Source organism: Gilbertella persicaria (genome assembly GCF_025201335.1).
Source record: "Gilbertella persicaria strain CBS 190.32 chromosome Unknown B0P05scaffold_88, whole genome shotgun sequence".
NCBI classification, from domain to species: domain Eukaryota; kingdom Fungi; phylum Mucoromycota; class Mucoromycetes; order Mucorales; family Choanephoraceae; genus Gilbertella; species Gilbertella persicaria.
This window is the reverse complement of record NW_026252049.1, coordinates 297-23,004: the sequence shown is the minus strand read 5'-3', so window position 1 is coordinate 23,004 and position 22,708 is coordinate 297. Positions and strand designations below refer to the sequence as shown.

Here is a 22,708-nt window from a genome sequence, read left to right as displayed (position 1 = left end):
CACAATACAGACCTGGTTCATTATCTAATCCACCAACTTGTACAATGGCTTCAGCACTTTGTTAGGTAAGAGGGGTTTTTCCAGTCTTGTTTAGCCATCTTCATTTGCAAGCCAAAGTCTTGGTTATTGAATGATTTATAACTTTCTTTCAGTCCTTATAACAATGAATATAATACGAGTGACCAATTAGAACCAACAATGACCAAAAGAGATCTACTTCATTATCATATCCCCTATTTATACTAATTGATTCATATTTTCATACTGAAATAGCAAAGGATAAGTATATACAACATTGATTTGCTTATGTGATAATGATGAGAACTCTGCAAAGAGCAAGCACTAATTTAGTTTTTCATTCGTTATTCCTTAAAGCAAGTGTTTCTTGTCTTTTTTCAGCGCTACTGATGGTAATACCAATGTCACAAGTAAAGGATACCGTTTTGAAATGCCTTCAATTACTTGACATTTGACATGACTGTTGACAACTAAGAGATACAGTCTTCTACAAGGGATTATAGCACCACCAACAAAGGCCAGACTGACATATCAAAAGCTTTATATTAAAGAAAGGTGTGGCAAAATGCTAATATTGGATTTTCAGACAATCCAAAAAAAAAAAGAGTATAACTACTTCTGTTCAAGAAAATAGATCAGGATTTTCTGATCATTAGAGCTACTTTGAATTAAGAGGCGCAAGTCAAGACTAGTATGACAGTATCAAAGATGTTGATAGTACGGTTATGAAGCAAGTTTATTGGGCTTAAGCCAGAAATGTCGATAACCAATAGATGATAAAACCTTTCAATCGCTCTCTTGTTCATGATTATTTTGACAAAACTCTTTCTTTTAGCATCATCTTGCTATCAATGGATTACACAATAGCAAAAAGAATTGGCTTTATATTATTAGTGTACACCTAAAAGCGACAATAGCACCTTACAGTTCAGCCAAACGACTGTCAAAATCTTAACAATTTTAAAGTTACTCTTTAAAAAGACTATCGGACTTTTGATTTAAAGCGAAAGGGTCTATGCATTTCTTCATCTATTTGACTTTGCATTCTATCTCTTAGCCTTTAGAACTCATATGGCTGCTTGACATGGATGAAATTCTGTATTTATGCATTCAACAAGCATACAAGAACAGCCTACCCCCCTTCATTTTTTGCTCGAGAAAGTCACAGTATAAATTGAACTTTTTTTCTAATTCAATTCAAGTTATATGTCTTCTCTTTCTTCATTCTCAGATTTCCAACCACGGACTCGAAACAGACGCCCCAACATGGCTATGATTGCTTTAAATCAACAATCGCGACATGCGATTTCACGTATGTTCAAACACAAGACATTTAAAGATGAAATACTTGCTTTTTATGCAAGGCAGTCTGAAGGACTTGCACCTATTCCAATCTATCTTCACAACACAGTTTATGCACAGCTTGTTGAACAACAACACTTGATTTATACTCAAATATGTGGCCATACCAGTTCATCCACCAAAACGTCAAGTATAGACTTGATTCATGATGACCCTATAGAAAAGATATTCTTTGAAGATATCTCTTTTGCTATTCCAGAACCTACGATAAAAAAGATTCCTTCATCACAAGAATATGAAGCATTACAGGCCTTGTTGACAAGTGATTCGTTTAGGCTATCTTTAGCTATGCAGGATCTTCGGTTACCTACAGCATGGGATATGCGAGCCAAAGGTGATCATATTGATATAAGTCAAAACTGTATGCAATTGACGTACAGAGGTATACCTAGACTCACAAGTAGACTGCAAATAACAATCTGTATTAGGAAATGGAAAAGATGATCCTGAAGTATCTTCTGCTAGAGCCAATTATGCAATGAGAAGACAATGTGGTGTTTATTATTTTGAAATACATATCTTGTCTAAAGGAACGGATGGTCATATTGGTATTGGGTTTTGTAGAAGAATCAATAGTCTAGATCGATTTCCAGGTAAAGTGTTCTTGAATATGTGTGTGTATATACAGTGAACTAGATTGTATGTATAGGCTGGGAAGAACATTCATGGGGATATCATGCTGAAAATGGCAATGTATTCTCTGGTCCTGGTACAGGCAAGGCATATGGGCCAAAATACAGCACAGGAGATATTATAGGATGTGGCATTGACTTCCGCGACATGTCTGCATTCTATACAAAGAATGGTATTTACTTGGGAACAGCATTTCAAAAGATTAAAGAAGTGGATCTTTATCCATTTGTTGGGTTCAAGACATCAGGCGAGAGAATAGAAGCTAATTTTGGTGCAAGACCCTTCAAGTTTGATATTCAACAGTACATGGCAAATGAAAAGCGAGCATTATTAAGTCGAATTGGACTAAAACCCTTTATTGTTGATCATAAACAGTCGCCTGTGGTTCATCATTCAGTTGCTACTGAATTAGCTGATAAAGTGGTAGTGGAATATTTAAAGCATCATGGATATACAAGATCCGCACAGGCATTAGAGAAAGCACTTGTATTAAAAGGCAATGCACCTAGTCAAGATTATTTAGATACAGAAACCATGCGTAGACAAGGTGTGTTAAACAGAAAAGACTATTCCTTTCTTTCTTTTTTTTAAAAAACTTACCTAAATAGATATACGTTATGCTATCTTACAAGGAGACATTGATAGAGCAGTTGAACTATGTAACCAATATTATCCAGATGTACTAGACAAGAACCCTATGGTCTTCTTTAGATTAAAATGCAGGAAATTCATGGAAATGGTAAAAACATCACAAGCACAGATATCGCAGTTAATGGACAATGATGAATACGAAGCACAAAGCCTACAAATATCACAGAATACATCCAGTAAAAGAGAAGCTGATCGAGAACTAGAGAACAAGAAGAAAAAGAAGCAAAAAATCACTCATTCTGATGCATTGACTGCAGTCATGGCTTATGGAAATCAGTTAAAGAAACAGTATGCTGAACAGGCAAAAACAGATGAATCCATACGCAATGAATTAATGGTAATAGTATGTCAGCATGAACTTGAATTCACCTTATACTATACATAGACTACATTCTCTACATTGGCTTATACAGACTTATCTGATTCAGCAGTTGCTTATCTGTATGAATCATCTCATATTGAACAAGCAGTGTCTGAACTGAATTCTGCCATTCTAGGTGAGTATAATAGGTGTACATTTCTTTTATTGAGTGTGATTAGTATCTCTTGGTAAATACCCAAGTTCATCTCTTGAACGTATTTATCGTCAAACAAGTACAGCTATTGAAGAATTAGTCATGACTGGTAATGCAAAAGCTGCTCTTTTACAACCAGAACGCGATTGCTTTACTTTAGAGTTGTAAATGTTGACTTTGATATATATATATATATATCCTTACTATAAAACGCGCTGGTTGAATCAAGTGCTTTTCTTTTCTTTTCTCATTATGCAAAAAGATATACCTCAGCTTACTTTACTTAAAATTGAAGAGCTCTTGGAGTGTGATGTTTGGTAAATAAAGACACAATCTTCTATTTCTCTAAACCAATCTAGTAACTCAATATTAACACATGCTCATGTCCTTGGTCATTGTGGTCATGTCTTTTGTTTGTATGTCAATAAAGTAGTGATGTTTATTAACAGCCCATTAGACACTGTTTGACATCTCAACTTGAAAAAGAAGCGCATTGTCCTACATGTCAACAACCAGCTACTTTGCAAGACATGAAACCAGATCCAAGATATGACAATCTTGTTGTCTATACCAACAAACTTAAGACTGAACTCTTGAGTCATACATTAACACCTCTTGAACTCTCTTTAGTGAAGCATCAAGGCAATGACTCAAGCATGGATGAAGCATTGCCTTCTCTTGGCGATAAAAGAGATCTAGAAGAAGAGGATGAACAAGATGAATTAGAAAGTGAATACAGTGATAAACTGTCCACTCGAAAGCGATTTAAATCCTCTTTTGAAGATCCATTGTTTTCCTCTGATCCGAGTGTACCTGGTGCTACCTTGGGATTCTCTTCTGCTGAACAAACACAACAACAACAGGAAGAAGAGGATCAAGTGCCTGTCAAAACAATAGCAGAAGTAAATGTAGTTGATGATGGCAGTGTAAGCTAAAATGCGTATATGTAACAAGTGATTGATGCATAGCTTGTAGCGTACTCAAGAAGGCAGTTGGCAATGCAGCAAATGCCAATACACAAATGCAGCTTATATTCAAACATGTGGCATATGTCATCAATTGAGAGCTCAAATAGACACATTCACAATTCCAGCCAAACCAACTCAGATAAGAACAGACTATAGCCAACATACAGCTGCTGCAGACCATATGGTTCATGCCACACCAGCACCAAGCAACAATACACGTCTCAAGACAGACCCACAGGTAGCTAAAGAAGCTCATATCTTATATACAGGATTATCGCCTGAAGATGATGTAAGTGTTTCTATTTTGTGCATTTCACTCATACCATTCTTCCGTTGATAGAAAATGCTAGAAAATATCAAGCGTGAAGCAGAATCATCAAGACTCAAGATATTCATTCACTATAAAATGAGAGAATTTGATGAAATTACACACATTATTACCAGTGTCAATAAAGACAGATTATGCAAAAGAACAATGAAATACCTTCAAGGCGTCTTGGCAGGCAAATGGATTGTTTATCCTAAATGTATGTTTATGTTATAGGAATGCAATCTCATTCATGCATATGTAGGGCTTATTGACAGCATCAAAGCAAATCAATGGCAGCTAGAAATGACTTATGAAGTACAAGGGGATCAACTTTCTGGCAAAACACTTGCACCTAGCAAAAGCAGACATCATAAGGCAAGTTTTCAAAAAAAAAAAAAAAAAAAAAGCTATGTTTAGCTTATGATGGCTCCTGATAGGAACCTTTATTTCAGAATCAAATATTTTATTTTTATGGTGAATTCACCGGCAAGCATAACAAGAATGATCTCTTGATTTTATGCAGAACAGGAGGTGCTAAAGTATTAAGCCGAAAACCAACAACTCAAGATGCCATTATTATTGTTCCTGAAGGCTATAAAAGGAAAAAGTCAAATGTATGGCTGGATCAATATACAGTGAAAGATCCAGTTTGGTTAATTCAATGCATAAGTACATTCAAAGCTAAATAAATAAAAAGTGTTCTTATTTAAAGAAGAACGATCAAGTTAAACTTTGGCAATCAATCAATAGAGGCAGTTGTTTTTATGGATATAAGCTTTTTTTTTAACTAAAAAGAAGATATTAGAAATGGAAAATGGCCTATGTTTTTATTTACGTCAATTTTTTTTTTTCTTGTCAGTGATATCACAACTTGCTTCCATATTTAGAATAGAGACAAGTCAATTATGACTAAAACAAAATAAAGAAGGTTTCTCCTCAAAGGAGAAAACGCTCAACAAAAAAAAGAGGATTATATATGTATATAAAGACAAAGAAGAAGAAAAAAGGGAGGAAAAGGGGGTATATCCATAAAAGAGAGAGAAAAAAAAGGCATATTTACTGTCTTTCATACAAAGCATAATATTTAAGTTATATATATATAAGGTTGATCCATCGGATAAAAGAAGAAGAAGAGGAGAAGAAGAAGGTGTAGAGGAAAGTTGTGTACAGATAGATAAGATTAAAGACCAGTGTTAAACGCATTCTCCGATATATTCAAAGGTTGAAAAGGCACAAATTGATTACTATTAGACTGTTGTTGATGTGACAATAGATCCACATGATGATTCGTGACAGGAGAACGCATTAATGCAACTGCTGCAGCAGCGGCAGCGGCTGTACTGGATGCAGCGGCAACAGCCACGGCAGCGGCTGAAGATCGACTTGTGTCACTCGATGAACAGGGTGTAATGCCCAATGCATTCGGATAATAACCTGCTGTATAGAATGGATATTCTGAATTTGTGTATCCTTGATAGAATAGAGGGGATTGAGGTTGAGCACTATTGTGATGAAGTGGGTGCATAGGACGTTGTATAAAGCTACCATCGTAGTCTAAAAAGTCTTCACGTTCATACATCGTATTGAAGAATGGTCTTTTAGGTGAGGAACAAGTAGAGAGTGCAACATAGTTGGGTGTTGCTTCATAACCACTGTCTGAAGAAGGAGGACCAGATGAAATGTCACTCTCTTCTTTGATAGAAGAAGGTGTACAGATAGTAGGAGCAGCCGAATCAAATGAATAAGCATGTCGAATATAACGAGAGCGTGGACTCTTGATAAGTGTTGTGGGACTATGTCCGCTGTTACGACGAGTAATACAGAATGGACAATGGCGTACAAAGCGAGCAACGAGTTCCTTTGGAATCCATGAAAATCTTCTTCTGACCTAAAAAAAAAAGTGTTAAAAACAAACAACATAATGGGGGGGGGGGTTTTTTTACCAATGCAGATGTCTTGTCTCTTCCCCCGTGATGGGCTTCTCGGTGTGCCTTGACTAGAATATCATAAATCTGTTCTTTCATAGCAACTGGCTTATTGTCATGACAAACAAGATCTGTTGTGCCAGGCTGAAGTTGAAACATTTTCTTGACCCAGAAACGAAATTGAGCAGTGGAAATGGCTGTATTGCGAGGATCTCTTAAGACCTGTTGAATCAGACAATAACGGTGTTGATCTACCAATGCCTTATCACGCTTTTTGGGACTTAATTTATTAAGATAGTCTTCGACAATGGCACGAAATTCGTCCATGGTAGGAATTTGATCTTCATCATCAAATGTTTCTTCAGGGGAGTATAAGACTGCTGTTGCTGTTGCTGTTGCTGTTGGTAAAATCGTGGAGTGTTTTCAAAGCGATAACCTGAATAAGGGTGATTATGATGATGATGATAGAGTGGAATGGTAGTATTCATAACTTGAGGAATGATTAGAAAAAAAAAAGAAAGGAAAGAAATACAAAAAAAAAAACTAAAGATATGTTGTGTTTTATAAAAGAAAAAAAAAGGCACAGCGTCAAGTGGGCTATTTTTTTTACGGTGAATATCAAGGAATGAATTGATCGGAACTCTTTGTTGTTGTTATTATTATTTTTATTATTATTTTCATTATTATTATTATCATTATTTTATGCAACCGCACGGGCCAAAAAAAATATATATAAAAGAATAAATTTTATAGGAGCGAATAAAGAAGAATAAAAATTAGATTTTCAGCCAGTTTGTTTTAAAGAAGTTTACATTTATCAAGTCGGCTAAAGGATTGCTTGTTTATATTTTTTTCTTTCTCTTTTTTTTCTCTCTCTCTCTCTCTTTCTTTGCCTTACTTAGTCTTTGTTTTCTATTTAAGCTCTTGTAACTTATTTCTATTGATTTCTCCTTTATGTTTTCTATTTTCCGGAAATCAGGTAAGCCGTTTCTTCGAACACCTGTTTTCAATTAAACCTTTTTTGGAAAACTTGTAATAGAAAAAGGGATCATTGATTCAACAATGATGCATCTCAAGGTGTTGTAGATTGTACAGTATTGTTTATTCTTAAAATATAACATTTGCTTGGGCTTTTTCATAACTATAAAGGAGTTTTATTTTTTTTTTTCTATACCTTATGAGTTCCAGACAATCGGTGCTATGATTTCAGGGGAAGAATCTTACTGCTTCAAGGATGCAGTGCACGGAGATGTTTAAGACTTTTTTTTGTCATTCCTTTATATGTAATGTATACGTTTCACATTGTTAGTATGACAAGAATGCTCTTTTTTTTTGTCATAGTAAATTCTTGCAGTAAACAATTGAGAAATGCAATAAACATACTATTGGATTTTTTTTTTCTTTTTCATTCTTTCGAATCGGTATAAAACATGGCAAAAAAAAATCTCTTACTGCTCACAAGGAGTTAAATGCAATTTTATTTTTAATGTACAATGACAAACACTAGTCTAAATCCATTTTTGTTCCTTCAAAATGATGTGGTTCTAGTTGAATCACTGTGTCTGTTTCTGATGTTGTCTCTTGAAAGTCTCGCCAATAGGAAGTCACTAAAAGAACCTAAAAAACACACACACACACACACACACACATAATTAGACCATTTGTATTACTCTATCTTTTCTTACTTTTTCTACTGCACGTAGATATTTAATATACATTTTATAATAACTTGTTGGATTGATGACAAGTTCACATAAACGTTGAATTGTAAAAGGACAACTAGAATAGAATAAGTGGTCATATACCTTTTGATAATAATAGGTTTACTCTGTATGTTCTTGAATGCAATGAATAATATGAACAGCGATCTCGTCAATTTTCTTTTTTATTTGTTCATCTTGTACTTTATCTTCCATCAGTCGAGATTGCTGTAATAACAGATCTTGTAAGATCTGCTTTAATTTGTCCCATTGGACATCACCCAATTGATTTGTTTTAGCTATATTTAAAAGCACATCATCTATTGAGAGAGAATCAAATATATTGCCAATCTCTACTAGATCAGGACGTTGAATGGATGGCACAGGATGATCTGTTGGTTCTGTCTCTGTGTCAGAGCCAGAGAAAATAGGATTGTTTTCACTTGACAATTCGTGTGCCATTAGAACGCGTTATTTAAAAAAAAAAGAAAAAAGAGAGGCGAAGAAAAAAAGGCGCGCTTTATAAACCATGTGATTAGAAGTATTTAGGCCTTTTTTCTCTCTTCTTGTTCTCAACATGTCTGAATCAACCTCACGCGTATTAGAAGCACTTTCTTCTTTGTATAGCTCAACAGATCGTCAAACAAATCGAGAAGCTAGTCGTTGGTTGGAATCCTTTCAGAAAAAGGTAAGCACAGTTAATATGATGCTTTCTCATACATTCATAGCCAGAAGCATGGGCAGTAGCAGACTATTTGCTCAAATCAAAAGACACCAATGTCGAAACACAATTATTTGCTGCACAAACCTTTAAACAAAAGGTACATGTGAAGAAGTCAAACTAAAGAAAAATAGCATGAGACTCATAGATGGTAGATTACTTATGACCTACGTGATCTCGATCTGAAAGCACGTTTCGAGTTACGTGATTCTTTAATAGATATGCTATGGCAATCTTCTACTGGCTCGAAGGCTGTAATGATCCAGCTATGTTTAGCTGTTGCCATCCTGGCTATTCAACTACTGGAATGGAAAACTGTCATTTCAGATCTTGTTGATAGATTCAATACTTCACCACAAGGTGTTGTTTGTCTATTGGAAATACTCAAGGTTCTACCTGAAGAAATGAACCAAAATGCAAAGCGACTACCCTTGACAGTATGTATTCTAATGCACGACAAGTTGGACTAATGGCGATATAGGACGCAGAATACAGAATTCGAGGAGAAGAGCTGGTTGACAACAATGCAAAACAAGTCTTGAATTTACTTGTTGCCTATATGCAATCGAGTGGAAATGACACTGATTTACAAGAGAGAATCTTCAAGTGCCTTTCCAGTTGGATTCGTACAGGTGAAATGGATATTGCCATGTTGAGTGCCACTCCATTACTGGAGTTGTCTTTTAAGGGATTAGAATCGCCTGAACTGTTTGATGTTGCTGTAGATGTGGTGTCTGAAATCATTTATGAGACTCGCGATGTGAATGAATGCCAGTCTATTATCCAGCAAATCTATCCTTGTTTTAATGTCATGCTTCTCAAGCTAACTGAAGCCATTCAAGAAGAAGACGATGAAAGTGTGCGTGGTTATTGTCGTATTTTCTGTGAAGCTGGTGAAGCCTATATTAATTTGATTAGTATGCACCCTCAAGCATTCAGCACCTTGTTGGAGGGTATTCTCAAATGTTCTGCCTATACTAATCTTGATATTGTGCCCATGACATTCAAATTTTGGTATGAACTTACAAATGCTTTGCAGACAGACACCTACAGTGCTTCCATACCATCTTTTGCACACTATTATGATGCTTTGGTGGATTTCATGATTGTTCATTTACGATACCCTGAAGATCTGGACTCTATGACAGCAGAAGAACGAGATGATTTCCGTGATTTTAGACACAAGATGGGAGACACGCTTAAAGATTGTTGCCGCATTTTGAGCCCACAAAGCTGTCTTGTAAAGCCCATGAATCTGTTAACAGCACTATTGACTGATCCTAATGCTACTTGGCAGCATATTGAGGCACCTATTTTCTCATTGCGTGTGATGGGGTCTGAAGTACCTAAGGATGAGAACCAAGTGATGCCTCATATCATGGAGTTCTTGTCTCGATTGCCTGACCATCCCAAAATTCGTTATGCTGCTACCTTGGTGATTTCAAGATATTCCTTCTGGACAGAAACTCATCCCCAGTTCATTACTTATCAGCTTAATTTCATTTCTTCTGGTTTCCAAAATGAAGAAGTAGCAGCTGCAAGTGCACTTGCTCTTAAACATCTCTGTAGAGATTGTAGTCAAGTAAGTCTAATGATGTGTGTTTATTTTCTTCTGATGATGACGACGACAATAGCATTTAGTGGACTATATCCCACAATTACATGCATTTTATTTGAATGTAGTAAAATCGCTTCCCTTCCGAGATATTCTGGAAGTAACTGAAGCTGTCTCTCATGTCATGACAGTCATTTCAGTAACTGAAATACAGAATGCATTGCAATTGTTCTGTCTACCTGTTGCTCAAGAATTGCATGGTTTAGTTTCTAAAGGAAAAGACGTATCGAATGATGAATGTATAAAGATTGGAGGTAAAAAAAAAAAAAAAAAAAAAAAAAAAAAAAAAAAAAGTCTTTTTTATTGTTATTATTATTATTAACATCATGAATAGATCTCCTTGAACAGATCAATGTCTTTTTTGATATAATTCGACCTGACATTCCAGTGGGTCAACCTCATCCTTGTGTCACGTTTATTAGTGAATTATGGCCGGTTTTAGATACCACTTTGGCTCATTTTGGTGATCGTGATACAGTCTCTGAACCCCTTTGTAAATGCTTCAATAGTTTTATTCTTTCTTACGGTCCTCACTTTATGCCCTTACTGCCTCAATTGATGGAGCGCATTGTGAATGCATTCAACTTGACTGGTCTTAGTGGTTATTTATGGGTCTCTCTTAAGCTTGTGCGTCAGTTTGGTAAAGAAGATGGTCAACGTCCTTGTTTTGAATTTGTTCAACAATTAAGTCAAATCATGTTTATCAAGTTACAATCACAACAAGTAAACGATATACCTGATGGTAAGCGACGATAAAAGAGAAAGATGAACTCATTCTTTATAGTGGTGGAAGAATACTTCCGTTTGGTTACTGCATTAGTTGATAATGCACCTATGTTGTTATTCAATGACCCCTTATTCTCTACTGTATTCCAAGCAGGTATTGCCTGTCTATCTGTCAATGAAATTCATGCATTAGAGGCCGTCTTGAAATTCTATTGTCGCTTGCTTGAGCTTACAGATAAATCACCTGCCATTCTAGGTCTCTATCGAGAACTTGGTGCTAATTTAACCTCCATTTTATTTACTGGTCTTTGCGATTTCTATAGTCAAGATGCAATCCCTGATATAGCTAGTTTATTCCGGTCTTTAGCTGAGGCTTTGCCTTCAGAATCAGCACAATGGATTATGGCAGCAATCAACAATGTCCCTGAAGACTACTTGTCTGCAGAAAGCAAATCAGAATTCATGTCAAACTGGACAAGGTAAAATAAGAACTATAAAAAGGCCGTTTTATAAGTATATTAATTTATCAATTTAGTGCAATTACTGGTCAACATTGGGCTAAAATAAGAAGAATTTTATCGGACTTTGTGGCCAGTTTTCGTAGAAGAAATGTCAGCAAAGATCGACGCTGAATAAAATTTTTTTTCTTTTACTTTTTCTTTCTTTTGTATATATATATATATATATATCAAGGAACAAGATCATGTATCCGAAAAAGTATACAATACTTGTTGCCCTAATTCTTTTATTGCTTTCAGGCATATTTGTTCAGTATTTGATACTATCACCTAATAGACACACAAAGAAATATACATTCCAAACTTATAATAATCAGATACCAACTCGTATAAAGAACATTGACTTGACACCACCCCTTTCTTCTTTATTATCTTCACCTCCACTTCCATCCAAGACAGTGATACCTGAAGCATGTCAAGGAGTAGATTTTAAATGGCTGTGAGTACTATATATATATATATATATATATATCTTTATATCCATCATTAAAACCTGTATGTGTGTATAGTGCTTCTGATAGAAAGTATTGGGATGGTTGGTCCTCTAAAGCCATGTTTATGAAAAAGAATGGTAAATTTACTCGAAAACCCGTTCAAATGAACCAAGGTGAATCTGTTTGTGTTGCAGTCTTGGTAAGCTATTTTTGTCTCCCTGATAACTTTGTTTAATATATGATACAGTTGGGACCTGTTCCAGCCTTGTCGATTATTAAAGCCATGTCACACTATGGACCTGCAGATTCAATTATGATGACAGCTGTTGATACAAAGGGTACAAGAGTCCCTATTGTATTAAAGCAACACGAAAAACAGACCAACAGTTATTTTGCTTCTGTCCAGTTTTCGTTTTCGGGCACTTGGCGCCTGGAAACTTCAGTAGAATACCGTTCTTATTTCTGGGAATATCCTAATTTCCATAAATATCTGCCTAATCGATTTCAATCAGAAAACAGTTTGATTGTCCGCCCAAAACAACAGCCGGTACATACTTGCGACTTGTTGAATGGTTCTTTGATGAACAGTGCCTGGAAAAAGAGTGGCAAGAAATATGACTTTATGCCCCCTTGCAAATTATTAGACAACGAATGCTCCAGCAAATACAAAACGATTCATATGTGGGGTGATAGGCATTTAAAGAGGTATGTTTTTGAAACAAAACAAAGGGGGTTTACTGACACGAAATAGAAACACATTAAGCATGCTAAATCGTATTCCTGCCAATAGCAATATCTGTGGCCAAGATGAAGAACAACAACTTAAATCCCCGCTTACATTACCTAATCAATCGCAGCAAATTTATTTCGACCAGTTAAACAAAACTGTGGTAGAAATGCTGGGTGCATGGAAAATGCATATTCAAAACAAGAAACGTCAATTACCAAAAGCAGATCTAGTCCTGATTGGCATTGGCAATGAAGATTTGGGAAGTATTCGCCAAGACCCAACTGAATTTGCCGTTTATTTCCACTCATTCTTGACTTTTTTAAAAGAAAAAGTGTACTCTAAACAAACCATGATCATCAAGACAACACAAGCTATTTCTGGAAAGTTAAGCCACGGTTACAACTATGGTCGTAGTGAGGCATATGCTAACATCATAAGAACAAGTGTCTTATCTTTCAATGATAGCAAGGTCATATTATGGGATACATACCAACTCGGTCTAGAGGAAAACCAATGTTCAGATATAACAAGCAATAGTCAGGTTGTTCGCCTCGAGAATAGAATGCTTTCCCACATCCTTTGTCAATTAGAATAAACACTTCTGTCACGTGATTATGTTACGCACAGGAGAAAACACCCTTTCCTTTTTTTTCTTTTTGTCCTTTTTTTTTTTTTCTTTGTTGATGCCTAATTCGCATGATACGCTTCTTTTTTATTATTAACAAATCTTGTCAGACACGGTTTTCCAGATATTATCAAAACTTGGTTCATGACCGACCTAGTTTTGAGTTGCAAGTAGCAAGGCAATGTATAACGCGAAAACCAAACCAAGTAAGTGTTTGTTTGCTTTGGAGGAGCATGACTTGTTTACAAAGAATAAAAAAAATCAGACTCTATTCTTTTTTATGGAAGGATATAAAATAGGTAAAACACCAGTTACAGTTTCCCTGACTTAAAAAAAGTTTATCGAGTTTATGCCTCATTGTATTTTATTATTGGTTGTGATTCTGAAGACGTACGTATGTGTGTATCATTATAATTTAGAATTTTTTTTCTTACATCTCCAATCAGAATGAATTTTCTTTACTTGAATTAATTCAGTTTTGTGTTGGCAAGTAAACCTTATTCTCCTTCTTGTTTTAACCTTTATCTTGATAGAATGTTTAGATAGACACTTTGATAAAGTGGTAAGATATTTATTACGCAATAACAACGACAACTCAATGCCAATCATAGACGGAGCTTGATTTCCTTTTTAACCTCGAAAAAGTGCACATGATCATGGAAGAGATCATTGTGAAAGGCCTCATTATAGAAACCAATCATAAAAGAGTACTTAACTATTTGGAAAGCAAACCCAGTTAGTGAAGCAGATTGGATTAAGAAGAAAAAAATTTTTTATGTCCCCGCCTATCTTTCTTGCAAGACGCTGCTTGTGTTATCTTGCACAAAAAACTTATTTGATATAAAATCAGTTTTGATTTTTTTAAAAAAAATCTTGCTCTTGTTTCCTTCTATTTTTTCTCGTCTTCTTTTTTTCTTTTGCCTTCCTTTCCTTGAAAAATGATTGAAAAACCTTCGATAGAGACACACCAAACTACTACTTCTAGTAGCGAGTTTCATTACGAGTCTCAGAAAGTAGAAGAATTTGAAAAAAATAGTGCCGCATCTTACCACTCTCATAATATCGATGATGTTGAAGAAAACAATATTCAATCCGGTACTCATCGTGGTTTGGATGCTAGACACATTCAAATGATTTCCTTGGGTGGTGCTATCGGGTAAAATAAACAAATTGCTCCCTTGCCGCTTGCTAAACTATCTTTTGCTGTTTATAGTACAGGTCTCTTTTTGAACTCTGGTAGTAATGTCGCCGATGTAAGCATTTCATGTCAAAAAAAATTTTTTTATTAAATCAATCGTCTGTCATAGGCTGGACCTGCTGGTGCTCTCATTGCTTATTGTATTGGTAAACGCTTTTTATTTTATATTTTATCAATACTCATCTTCTTTATTTAGTTGGCTTCATGGTACGACATAAAACAAAAAGAAGAAAAACGAGATCATTTTATTCATTTTCAAATATAGGTCTATTGTATCATGACTTGTCTTGGTGAAATGGCCACTTTTATGCCTGGTAAAAAAAAAAAGACATTCTATCATAATTGTTATTGACATGTTATTTAGTTTCTGGTTCTTTCAATCACTATGCTACACGATTTATTGAACCCTCACTTGGTTTTGCCTTAGGTTGGAACTATTGGTAAACAAATACATTTTTTATTAATTAATTCAATACTAACATATTTCTATTTAGGTTCTCTGTAAGTCCATTGAGACATTTTGAATTATGTATTAATGTTTTTTTTCTCAATTGTTTCACTTTGAATAGTGGGCTGTAACCATCGCCACAGGTATTTTAGTACAAACCAAATATTATAACAAGATATTTACACCATTTTTTTGTAGAACTCGCTGCTGCTGCTACTATTATTAAATACTGGCGTGAGGTTATGCCTGATGCTGCCTGGTCTACTATCTTTTTGGTTTTGATTGTCTTGATCAATTACTTGAGTGTCAGAATCTATGGTGAATTAGAATATTGGTTTGCACTCATCAAGATTCTTATTGTCATTGTCTTCCTTATTATTGCTATTCTTGTCACAGCTGGCGCTGTTGGTGCTGGCACCATTGGCTTTGAATACTGGAAGAACCCTGGTGCTTTCAACAATGGAGCATTGGGCACCATTAGTGTTCTCTTGTCCGCTGGTTTCTCTTTCCAGGGTACCGAAGTTGGTAAGTTTCTACTTTCTCACGAATAACACAATTGCTCACACACTTCCATAAAAATAGTTGGTATCACTGCTGGTGAAGCCAAGAACCCTACCAAGACTGTGCCTCGCGCTATCCGTAACACTTTCTGGCGTATCATTTTCTTCTACATCCTTACCATTTTCTTCATTGGTATGTGCGTTCCTTATGACAACGTCGATTTGCTCAACGAAGGTGGTGGACCTGGTACTGCTTCTTTCACTTTGGTCTTCAAGTTGGCTGGTATTGAGGCTGGCGCTGATGTCATTAACGCAATTGTTCTTACTAGGTAAACAGAGATTACTTGTTTTGATAACACATACTAAATTAATTACATATATACATAGTGTCTTGTCTGCCTGTAACTCTTCTTTGTACACTACTTCCCGTACTCTTTTGGGTCTTGCTCGCGATGGCAATGCTCCTGCTTTCCTTGGTAAAGTCAATCGATTTGGTGCTCCTTTCTGGTAAGCATGAAACTATTATTCTCGCAATTTCTCACATCACATCATCTATTTTAGGGCTGTCACTGTCTCATCTACCGTCGGTTTCGCCTGTGTCTTTGTTTCTATCTATAGGTAAGAATGAGATATGCCAATGCTTGACGGATGTCTAATCTTATTTCTAGTGCTGAACAAGCCTTTACTTGGTTCTTGAGTATTACTGCTGTCAGTGGTTTTATCAGTTGGGCTGGTATTGCTGGCGTCCACATTCGTTTCCGTCGTGCTTATGTCCGTCAAGGTAGAAGTATTTCTGATCTTCCTTACAAGGCTATGGGTTATCCTTACAGTGGTCTTTTTGCCTGTATTCTCTGTATCTTGATTATTCTCGGTCAAGGATACGGTGCCTTCTATCCTCAATGGGATACCGTCACTTTCTTTACTTCTTACATTGGTATCGTACCATTCTTTGTGTGCTACATTGTTCACAAGGTTATTACAAAAGGAAAAGTTATTCCTTTAGAAGAAGTTGGTAAGTCAATTTTTCCTTTTAGTCGATTTGTGCTCACTTTAATTTCTTTATTAGATTTCGAAACAGGTCGTGTTACTCGGTTTGATATTGAGAAGGATAACGAAGTTGAAGAACAAGTTCCTCGTTGGAGGCTTATGCTTGCTTGGATCGTCTAAGCTAAACCATTGTTCTTTTGATAAAAATTACTTAACTGATCGACTTAATACCCAAAGAATTGTAACACCTCTTTTTTCTCTATTTTTCTATATTTTTAATACGATATGATTTTACAATAAATACTTAATATGAGTCGGATATCCGCGCATCAGCACATGATGTTGTATTATGCTAGGGGACCAAAATTACACAATGTTTGTTCAAAAAAGAAATAGAGTACATGCTACAAAGATTTCACAAGATAAGTATGACAAACCAATACTATCATTCCTATATACACAAAAGTATTAAGGAATCATTCTGTGCCTCAAGAAAAAAAAACTCTGTGTTTAAACTGTTATCTTGATCAAAACCCCGTTCTTATCTGTACATACTCCGTTACAGTTTTTACACTTTGAATACAGACAATGTTGGCTTTTTTTTTTGGACACATTAACATTTAGATGATCAAATTACCTATTTTGGATGAAATCAATCAATTTTTAGACAATAAGCACTGATGTTTGGATGTATATCTGTAGTTATCTAAATGTCTCTCGGACAAACTGTATACGTTACAATGATACAAGTCTTCTAATTGTCGTTGCTATTGTTTTTTTTTAAAGTGCACGCCAAAGTTTTCCTGTCACTCTACAGTAATTGCCTTTCAGCTTCACCATATCTTTACCGAGCATACCATCACTAAAAACAACCAATGGTATTTTCTCTTTTGGTATAAGGTAATTGTTTGCACTTATTTGTCCCATTAAAATGGTTCATTTTTGTTGTACTTGGGACATCTTTCACCTTTTTCTTCTTTTTTTTCTTTTTTTTCTTTTTTTTCTTTTTTCTCTTCTTCTTTTTGCTCGATTATATTTTGAACTATCATTAATCAAAATGTTCACTATCTTCTCCGCTGCCTGTTGTCGACCTCGGTACATAAAGAACTTATCTTTTGCAGTAGAGCTATTATACAATTCGAAGAATGAATGTATGTGACTCAGGATGTACCCAACATAAGGTGTATATGCTGTAGAGGAATTGGTTTTGTATGACGGTATATGGCTTTCAATCAACTCTAGTCCATTGGCTTTTTTGAGTTTGCGCTGTTATGTTTGGTATGGCGTCGACCGTGTATGATAACAATCCTTCGTTGTACATGTCAAAACGCTATGAGCATTAGAACTTAGTCCGTCTGTCGTTGTAAACACAAACTTTCGGCCTGGATCAACAAAAATTGGCTTATAATGTCTTTGGACTACATTGAAATCAAAATCTTGTAAGGTGAGTTGTAGACCGGAAGTTTACTGGATGTTCGAGCTGTTTGTGAGCATTATTGTTCTGAAGACAGTGTTGCAGACTTTTTTTGCAGCGACAATTATCTTGTTCTTAAGCAAGTCTCTGTATTCACTTTTTATAACCGTATCAAAGGGGAATTTTATTATGAAAGCCTTGTACGGAAACCCAAGATTTTGTGTAAACACATCCGCCTTTCGACTTCATCCAAAATAGGTAGGTTAATCATCTAAAAGTTGATTTGTCCAAAAAAAATTAATATCGTCTGTATTCAAAGTGTACTTTGTTATCTCTCTTCTTTTTTTTAGATATCAGAATTCCCTTGAAATCAAGAGAATAGTACCTTTGTCTCTCTCTTTTTTATTTGTAAATGACAATTTTCAATAGAAATCAGGATTTTTTTTATTTATTTATTGAATAGGGGTATGCAAGAAAAAAAAACGATCTTTAAACATTGTTGTGCTACATTTATGCATTAGTAGCAACAAAAAATTATCATTACTTTCTCTTTCTTTAGTTAATCTATGTATCAATAAAGTCATTTCGACAATGGCGCACATACTTCTAGAAGGACAAAGAAAAAAAAAACTGGATTTTCAATTATGATGCGCACAGACATTTTGTATAAGGTTTGACCTATTCATGCTTGTGCAATGGTGCCTAAAAAAACATCAAGACAAATCAACAAGAACCCTGCGTACAAGTCTACTCGATAAACAAATAGGTTGTTATTTATTATTAATTTGTCAAGAAATCAAGTTTAGTTTTCATCTTCAACAACTTCGGTTTGAAGACCTATATATATATAAATTTAAGTATGGTGCCATGGCTTTGATTCTTTTACTTACCCTTGAAGTCAGCAATGGGAACGTAGGTAACGTAAGAGTACAACTTTTCCTTAGCATCTTCGTCGTCGTTACGCTTACGGGCGATACGGACACGGATACGGTGGTTGTTGTGCTTGACACCACGAGACCAGATAGCCTTGTTCAAAGAAGGATCAAGACGGACGTCCTTGGTACCCATAGCCTTTTCGGCAAAAGCCTTGACAGCCTTGATAGCGTGGGGAGAACGCTTTCTCAAAGAGCGACCAAAGACGTGCTTGTGCAAGTGAATGGTGTATTCACGGGTAACGACATCAGCGAGGGTGGAACGCTTTTGGGTGGTCTTTTGGTCCTTGGCCATCTATTGAAAACATTAATAACTGTGGATGGATGGATGGATCAGGGGGATCGTACTTTAATGGGTGGATAAGCAAAAAGGAGGATCCTTGATGGGCCTTGTGCTTGAGGTTGTTTTAATGCTGCATACTCGGACTTATCGGGCACAATCCGAGTCGGATTGTTACACAAATTCATGAATCAAGCAAGATGCACATACAACAAACAGGAATTACAATGGAGGAGTGATGGAATAATGAAATAGTGTTTATACCAATGAATTATATAAAGAATTGTCATTGTTTCAAACACGAGGCTTTTTCTTATTCAAGAAAGAAAATACTCCTTGCTTTGTTTTGTAAGGAGATGACTGTAATTTGATTGACATAGATCAGAACGTGTAGATGTGTACATTCTTCAAGGGGATCTAAATAAATAAATAAAAAGAGGGAGAAAATTGTGTTTTTTATAGTTGACACTTTTGTTAACCAATCAAACACACTAAACCTCGTTTGGATGATTACTGCTAATATTAATATATACAAATGTAAGTAAGGAGTTTCTTATAAGCTCCTATTTACTACTTTTACTTTTACAGTCCCCTTTCTGAATTTATATTTATAACACCCCTTTAGAAGAAAGATCACAAGGGAGATTTGCTATTAAGCTTTTGTCTTGCTCCCCCCTTTTTTTTATATAATATTGTTGATCAACCTGTATAAAAAATAAAAAAAAATAAACTTGTTATTTTATTTTATTTTATTTTTTTTACTCTTTCTTTTTTGTTTGCTTTACGAGAATGAACAATCAAATCATGTCAAATTTTGAACAGCCAAACACACCTCTTATGAATGAAAAACTACCAGGCATTGATAAACTACCAAAACTGGATGAAGATTTGGTTGAGATTAAACCTGAACAGCAACAACAGCAACAGCAACAACAAATGTTACCTTCATCTGCTTATTTACCTCCTCCTCCACAAACCTTTAACTTCAATCCCAACATGATGTACAATCAACACATGTCACCTCCACTTACGCCAGCCGTTTCTCCTTCATCTGTTTTGCTCGACTCAACGCAATTTAAGCGAAAGTTTTCTGTTGATATTGGTCCTTTTGGATTCGGGAGCAACATTCCGCACCCGTCCTCAGTACATGATCAAGATGTCTATAGACGTAGCTCATGTTCAGCTGTTTCTATGGATAGCATGAATCAGCCTGAGCCTCATTCAGCTACCCCTTCTCCTCCTCCTCCTACTTCCTCTTCTTCTGTTGCAAATGGTTATTCTGTCGCTGTTACTGCTGCTGCTGCTGCTGCTGCTGCTGCTGCTGCTCGATGTCAATCTGATTACTCCTTTTTAAATACATCCATGCAACATCACTCATTTGGAAACCATCTTTCTAATAACGCAACTACGACAACATCAACTGCAGTCACTGTCCCTTCACCTAAAAATCGACGTGGATCTCGTGCTCAGCATTCGGGTCCCAACACTCAGCATAAGCATGCTTGCAAGTATCCTTACTGCTCTTGGAGTTTCAAGCGATATGAGCATCTTAAGCGTCACATGCTTGTTCACACTGGTAAAAGACCCCATGTTTGTCATTTTCCTGGTTGTGGAAAGAGCTTCAGTCGCTCCGATAACTTCCATGCTCATTACCGTACTCATACTAAGAAGACCAGTTTGGCTCAAAATCAAAAGTCTGTTGTCAATAATGATCAAGCAGGAACTTCTCATGACACTTCTTCCTCTTCCAATGTTGCCGCTGCTACTGTAGCCGCTACAGCAGCCGCTGTTTCTTCCTCTTCTATGTCTAATACAAATGTCATGACCCCTCAACATCAAGTGTTTCAAGAAAGAACTTACTTTAAACAAGCACCTGCTTTCCATATGAGTTTTAATCAAGACATGTATAATCATCGTTATCCTTCAGAGGTAAAGTTTTTTTTTATTCAAATTGAAATCATAAACTAATCATGATAATAATAGGAGCCTTATCAACAACATTATATGCGTAACTTTCATCAACAAAATCTATTTTCGACTCCTAACCCAAATGATAATTTTCAATCCACTATGACTACTCCTACTTCATCTCCCGATGGCTCTTCCTCTTTGCTTAACCATGAGCAACAAACACATCCATCATTTTATCATCACCCTACGACCTCAAGTCCTATACATTCTCCTCCAAGCGATCAACGATTTAACTATATGCTAAACAATACCAATTCCTATGGCTACCAAGATTATGCTGAAGACAGTAATCAATCTATTGCTGCTGCTGCTGCCGTTGTTGCTGCTGCTGCTTCATCTTCACCAACAACTACAATTACAACAAAGAGTGGTCGTAAATCATCTTCTGCATCTTCTAGCCAACAAAAGTCGCACATTTGTCCTATTACACAATGTCAACGTCGATTTAAACGCTTAGAACACCTCAAACGTCATATGCGAATCCATACCCTTGAAAGACCTTTTGGTTGTTCTTTTCCCAACTGCCACAAGACTTTTTCTCGATCTGATAACTTGTCTCAACACATGAAAACACATCAACGAGTTGAAGATCGTCGTAGAAAGCAACAACAACAGCAGCAACAACAACCCGTTACAACAACATCACCGCCTAACCAACATTTATCTTCTGTGAGTTACAATCAGCCCCAATCTCAATCATCAAACAATGCTCTTATGATGAACATGTCATGGCATAGTACAGGCACTGTGGGCTGCTAAGCAAGTTTTTTTTTTTTTTTTTTACCTTTTAATTCATATTTCATCCTATTGTTCAGCATCCATTTTATACATATACAATCTCTTTTTTTTATGCATTCGTTGTTCTCATCTTTTTTTTCTTCTTTTTATCTATGATCACAAAACCAACAAAAAAAACTTTATGTCATTTCTTTTTCTTTTTAAATCAAAATCATAATTCTCGTATGGTTTTTTTCTTATTTTAAAATAAACACTGAAATTTAGAAGAAAACTTATTTTATATTGGGGGGTATTTATATATAAAAAACTCTAAAATGTATTATAATGGTTTGTTCCTTCTTCTTGTGTCACTAATAAAGATTCTACCTCTTGCTCATCTAAAAAAAAAAAAATAAAGTTTAATAAATGAACAAACAAACAATGACTGGCACTTACTTGATGTAGGAATAACAAGACAGCGAATGCCTAAAAAGTCACAAAAAGCACGAATGACACGAATGGCTCTAACCATAAAACCAATAAATGTTATCACGCATACGACCAAAAGTACAGGGTATTCAGGTAAGAAGTGGTGACTAACATATTTCAATATAAACCTTATATAGACACACACACACACACACACACACACACACACACACACACACACACACACACACACACACACACACACACACACACACACACTTACATATTAAAATAACCTTGAGTATTGACTAAAAGGGCCATAAAGATAAGCGAGAGATAGATGTTAAAGAAACGAGGGTATTCTGATTTTGTTAAATGGGC

General features: G+C 35.7%; 11 protein-coding genes across 11 annotated transcripts; 8 read left to right on the top strand and 3 right to left on the bottom strand.

Annotated features, from left to right (window-relative positions):
- Window positions 1-1,224: 1,224 nt before the first annotated feature.
- Window positions 1,225-3,347, top strand: B0P05DRAFT_592736 (concanavalin A-like lectin/glucanase domain-containing protein; the record flags this gene model as incomplete). The annotated part of the gene is made up of 6 exons (XM_051583024.1): window positions 1,225-1,762; window positions 1,809-1,973; window positions 2,030-2,560; window positions 2,622-3,001; window positions 3,050-3,161; window positions 3,205-3,347. 6 exons carry the CDS (start codon window positions 1,225-1,227, stop codon window positions 3,345-3,347), a joined length of 1,869 nt encoding a protein of 622 aa, XP_051429083.1.
- Window positions 3,348-3,595: 248 nt separating this feature from the next.
- On the top strand, window positions 3,596-5,258 carry B0P05DRAFT_366323 (uncharacterized protein). The gene is made up of 5 exons (XM_051573639.1): window positions 3,596-4,105; window positions 4,155-4,436; window positions 4,488-4,674; window positions 4,720-4,832; window positions 4,895-5,258. Exons 1-5 carry the CDS (start codon window positions 3,710-3,712, stop codon window positions 5,144-5,146), a joined length of 1,230 nt encoding a protein of 409 aa, XP_051429082.1. The 5' UTR covers window positions 3,596-3,709; the 3' UTR covers window positions 5,147-5,258.
- Window positions 5,259-5,637: 379 nt separating this feature from the next.
- B0P05DRAFT_576390 (uncharacterized protein) lies at window positions 5,638-6,709 on the bottom strand (the record flags this gene model as incomplete). The annotated part of the gene is made up of 2 exons (XM_051581698.1): window positions 5,638-6,345; window positions 6,401-6,709. The coding sequence occupies 2 exons, from the start codon at window positions 6,707-6,709 to the stop codon at window positions 5,638-5,640; spliced, it is 1,017 nt and encodes a 338-aa protein (XP_051429081.1).
- Window positions 6,710-7,805: 1,096 nt separating this feature from the next.
- B0P05DRAFT_566433 (PPP4R2-domain-containing protein) lies at window positions 7,806-8,576 on the bottom strand. The gene is made up of 3 exons (XM_051581058.1): window positions 8,210-8,576; window positions 8,068-8,161; window positions 7,806-7,999 (listed from the first exon to the last, which is right to left on the bottom strand). The coding sequence occupies exons 1-3, from the start codon at window positions 8,542-8,544 to the stop codon at window positions 7,886-7,888; spliced, it is 543 nt and encodes a 180-aa protein (XP_051429080.1). The 5' UTR covers window positions 8,545-8,576; the 3' UTR covers window positions 7,806-7,885.
- An 8-nt stretch (window positions 8,577-8,584) lies between these two features.
- Window positions 8,585-11,795, top strand: B0P05DRAFT_520130 (armadillo-type protein). Its single transcript, XM_051575755.1, has 8 exons — window positions 8,585-8,770; window positions 8,811-8,903; window positions 8,959-9,240; window positions 9,285-10,385; window positions 10,438-10,672; window positions 10,753-11,160; window positions 11,203-11,623; window positions 11,680-11,795. Exons 1-8 carry the CDS (start codon window positions 8,660-8,662, stop codon window positions 11,774-11,776), a joined length of 2,748 nt encoding a protein of 915 aa, XP_051429079.1. The 5' UTR covers window positions 8,585-8,659; the 3' UTR covers window positions 11,777-11,795.
- A 17-nt stretch (window positions 11,796-11,812) lies between these two features.
- Window positions 11,813-13,477, top strand: B0P05DRAFT_566430 (uncharacterized protein; the record flags this gene model as incomplete). The annotated part of the gene is made up of 4 exons (XM_051581057.1): window positions 11,813-12,101; window positions 12,172-12,295; window positions 12,344-12,801; window positions 12,848-13,477. Coding segments are annotated over exons 1-4 (1,157 nt in total), but the record flags the coding sequence as incomplete, so codon positions are not given.
- A 13-nt stretch (window positions 13,478-13,490) lies between these two features.
- Window positions 13,491-14,343, top strand: B0P05DRAFT_566424 (AP-4 complex subunit sigma-1). Its single transcript, XM_051581056.1, has 6 exons — window positions 13,491-13,657; window positions 13,717-13,750; window positions 13,789-13,841; window positions 13,898-13,937; window positions 13,985-14,013; window positions 14,063-14,343. The coding sequence occupies exons 1-6, from the start codon at window positions 13,523-13,525 to the stop codon at window positions 14,189-14,191; spliced, it is 420 nt and encodes a 139-aa protein (XP_051429077.1). The 5' UTR covers window positions 13,491-13,522; the 3' UTR covers window positions 14,192-14,343.
- B0P05DRAFT_566405 (amino acid permease/ SLC12A domain-containing protein) lies at window positions 14,323-17,038 on the top strand. Its single transcript, XM_051581055.1, has 14 exons — window positions 14,323-14,607; window positions 14,665-14,704; window positions 14,759-14,795; window positions 14,846-14,856; window positions 14,915-14,963; window positions 15,014-15,089; window positions 15,144-15,150; window positions 15,219-15,240; window positions 15,296-15,622; window positions 15,680-15,926; window positions 15,985-16,104; window positions 16,159-16,215; window positions 16,266-16,609; window positions 16,664-17,038. The coding sequence occupies exons 1-14, from the start codon at window positions 14,390-14,392 to the stop codon at window positions 16,762-16,764; spliced, it is 1,656 nt and encodes a 551-aa protein (XP_051429076.1). The 5' UTR covers window positions 14,323-14,389; the 3' UTR covers window positions 16,765-17,038.
- Window positions 17,039-18,800: 1,762 nt separating this feature from the next.
- B0P05DRAFT_576385 (ribosomal protein L31e-domain-containing protein) lies at window positions 18,801-19,398 on the bottom strand (the record flags this gene model as incomplete). Its single annotated transcript, XM_051581697.1, has 3 exons — window positions 18,801-18,835; window positions 18,889-19,225; window positions 19,279-19,398. 3 exons carry the CDS (start codon window positions 19,396-19,398, stop codon window positions 18,801-18,803), a joined length of 492 nt encoding a protein of 163 aa, XP_051429075.1.
- Window positions 19,399-20,129: 731 nt separating this feature from the next.
- On the top strand, window positions 20,130-21,220 carry B0P05DRAFT_501186 (uncharacterized protein; the record flags this gene model as incomplete). The annotated part of the gene is made up of 2 exons (XM_051575446.1): window positions 20,130-21,139; window positions 21,194-21,220. Coding segments are annotated over exons 1-2 (1,020 nt in total), but the record flags the coding sequence as incomplete, so codon positions are not given.
- A 366-nt stretch (window positions 21,221-21,586) lies between these two features.
- On the top strand, window positions 21,587-21,763 carry B0P05DRAFT_434852 (uncharacterized protein; the record flags this gene model as incomplete). The annotated part of the gene is made up of 1 exon (XM_051573704.1): window positions 21,587-21,763. A coding segment is annotated over one exon (177 nt), but the record flags the coding sequence as incomplete, so codon positions are not given.
- Window positions 21,764-22,708: the final 945 nt, after the last annotated feature.